The 1500-nt window shown below is 31.7% G+C and overlaps 1 protein-coding gene across 1 annotated transcript; it reads right to left on the bottom strand.

Moving 5' to 3' along the window:
- On the bottom strand, positions 1-592 carry LOC129884817 (putative invertase inhibitor). Its single transcript, XM_055959095.1, has one exon. The coding sequence runs from the start codon at positions 564-566 to the stop codon at positions 12-14; it is 555 nt and encodes a 184-aa protein (XP_055815070.1). The 5' UTR covers positions 567-592; the 3' UTR covers positions 1-11.
- Positions 593-1500: the final 908 nt, after the last annotated feature.

Below are 1500 nucleotides of genomic sequence, written 5' to 3'. Positions count from 1 at the left end.
TATCAACCAATTTACCCATTATTATTCTTAATAAGATTCATCATAGAAAGTGCCATTGCAGACAACTGAAAAGTAATTTCATTTCTCTGTGTTAGTGGTGACACAACACCCTTTTTCTCCTTAAATCCATCTTCACATGTCGTAGCGGCATCCATAATTGAACTTATTTGTATGTTCGCATCATAATATTTTTTCGAATTGTAACTCTTCATAGCAAGCTTGATAGATATGATCGCGTCTGAATAAAGATCAAAACAATCCTTCAAGCAATTCCTAACATAAGGATCCAAATCCTTGTCCTTCAATAGTATTTTAACGTGGCATCTCGTATCAGTAACGTTGTATCGAATTAATCTAATCGAAATCATGCCGAGTCCACGGAGAGTAGCACATTGACTAGCCGGAGCAGCTTGTAGAGATGAAGTGCAAAAGCCATACTTAATATTTGGATCATCTTTTGAACATGTTTTACAAGTGTTTTGGATTAAATTCTGGCCTGTTGAGCCATGGAAAAATAAGGAGAGGAATAGGGAAAGAGAAAGGAAGAAAGAGGAAAGAGGCTTCATTTTTTTGGTATGACATGTCTTTTCTTGTTAAGGGGTATATATTTATAGTTTTGAAAGGGAAGAAATAGAGTATAGCAAAGTATAAGGGTGTCAAATTTGCTTATGAAACATGACTCGTAAAGTTTTGATTAGGTTAATGGCCCTTTATTTTATTACCTCAACAATTTGAGAATCGTCTAATTCAGTCCATCTAAAAAATGAAGTCTTATTTTACTACCTCACAACTTGAGAATCGTCTTTTTCAGTCCATCTAAAAAATGGAGTGATTTAGGATAAATATGTAATCCAAATTGATCAATGAGAAACTATGTCAAAATATATGTAAGAAAAAAAGTGTTACTATATTAGGTAATTAATTAAATTATAAGAAAACAAATATATATATTCAAACTTCGTAAAAGTTAGACAAGTTGGGGTACAACTTATTGTTTATCCCACTTGACTCAACTCATCTCAACTCAAGTAACTTTTGAACAAATTAATGACCCACATATTTATTAATTCAACTCATTTTTACTTATCAAAATTTAATTCAATCTGTTCATTTGATACCATTAATTACAAGTTCTTTGGTTTATTGAATAAAATGGAGAAGGATGTGATTTATTTATGGAATGGAATAACCGGTTAATCATGAAATTATTCTTAATTCACGTTTTCTGACATTGTCATAAGTCTTTTTTTTTTGAAATTCCAGAATAACTCGCAGTTGCTACAATCTCTACCATAGCTTCTGTCCTTTGAATGAACACTCTATGATAAGCATTTTGTACGCATTGGATAAATCCCACTGTGTTTTAATTGTTGCAATCTTGAGCTGTTGAGAAGTCATTTTCTTTGGATTAGTACTCTCCTATCTTCTTAGAACTCTTGATGCTTAAGCCTAAATCTCATTCTTATTGTTTGTCACATTCTTTTCATCATTACTATTAAC

This window comes from Solanum dulcamara, chromosome 4, assembly GCF_947179165.1.
Source record: "Solanum dulcamara chromosome 4, daSolDulc1.2, whole genome shotgun sequence".
NCBI lineage: Eukaryota > Viridiplantae > Streptophyta > Magnoliopsida > Solanales > Solanaceae > Solanum > Solanum dulcamara.
This window is presented reverse-complemented; position numbering and strand designations above follow the sequence as displayed.

Excerpts from the sequence above, each read along its gene's own strand:
- LOC129884817 (XM_055959095.1), bottom strand. The coding sequence starts at position 566 with ATGAAGCCTCTTTCCTCTTTCTTCCTTTCTCTTTCCCTATTCCTCTCC.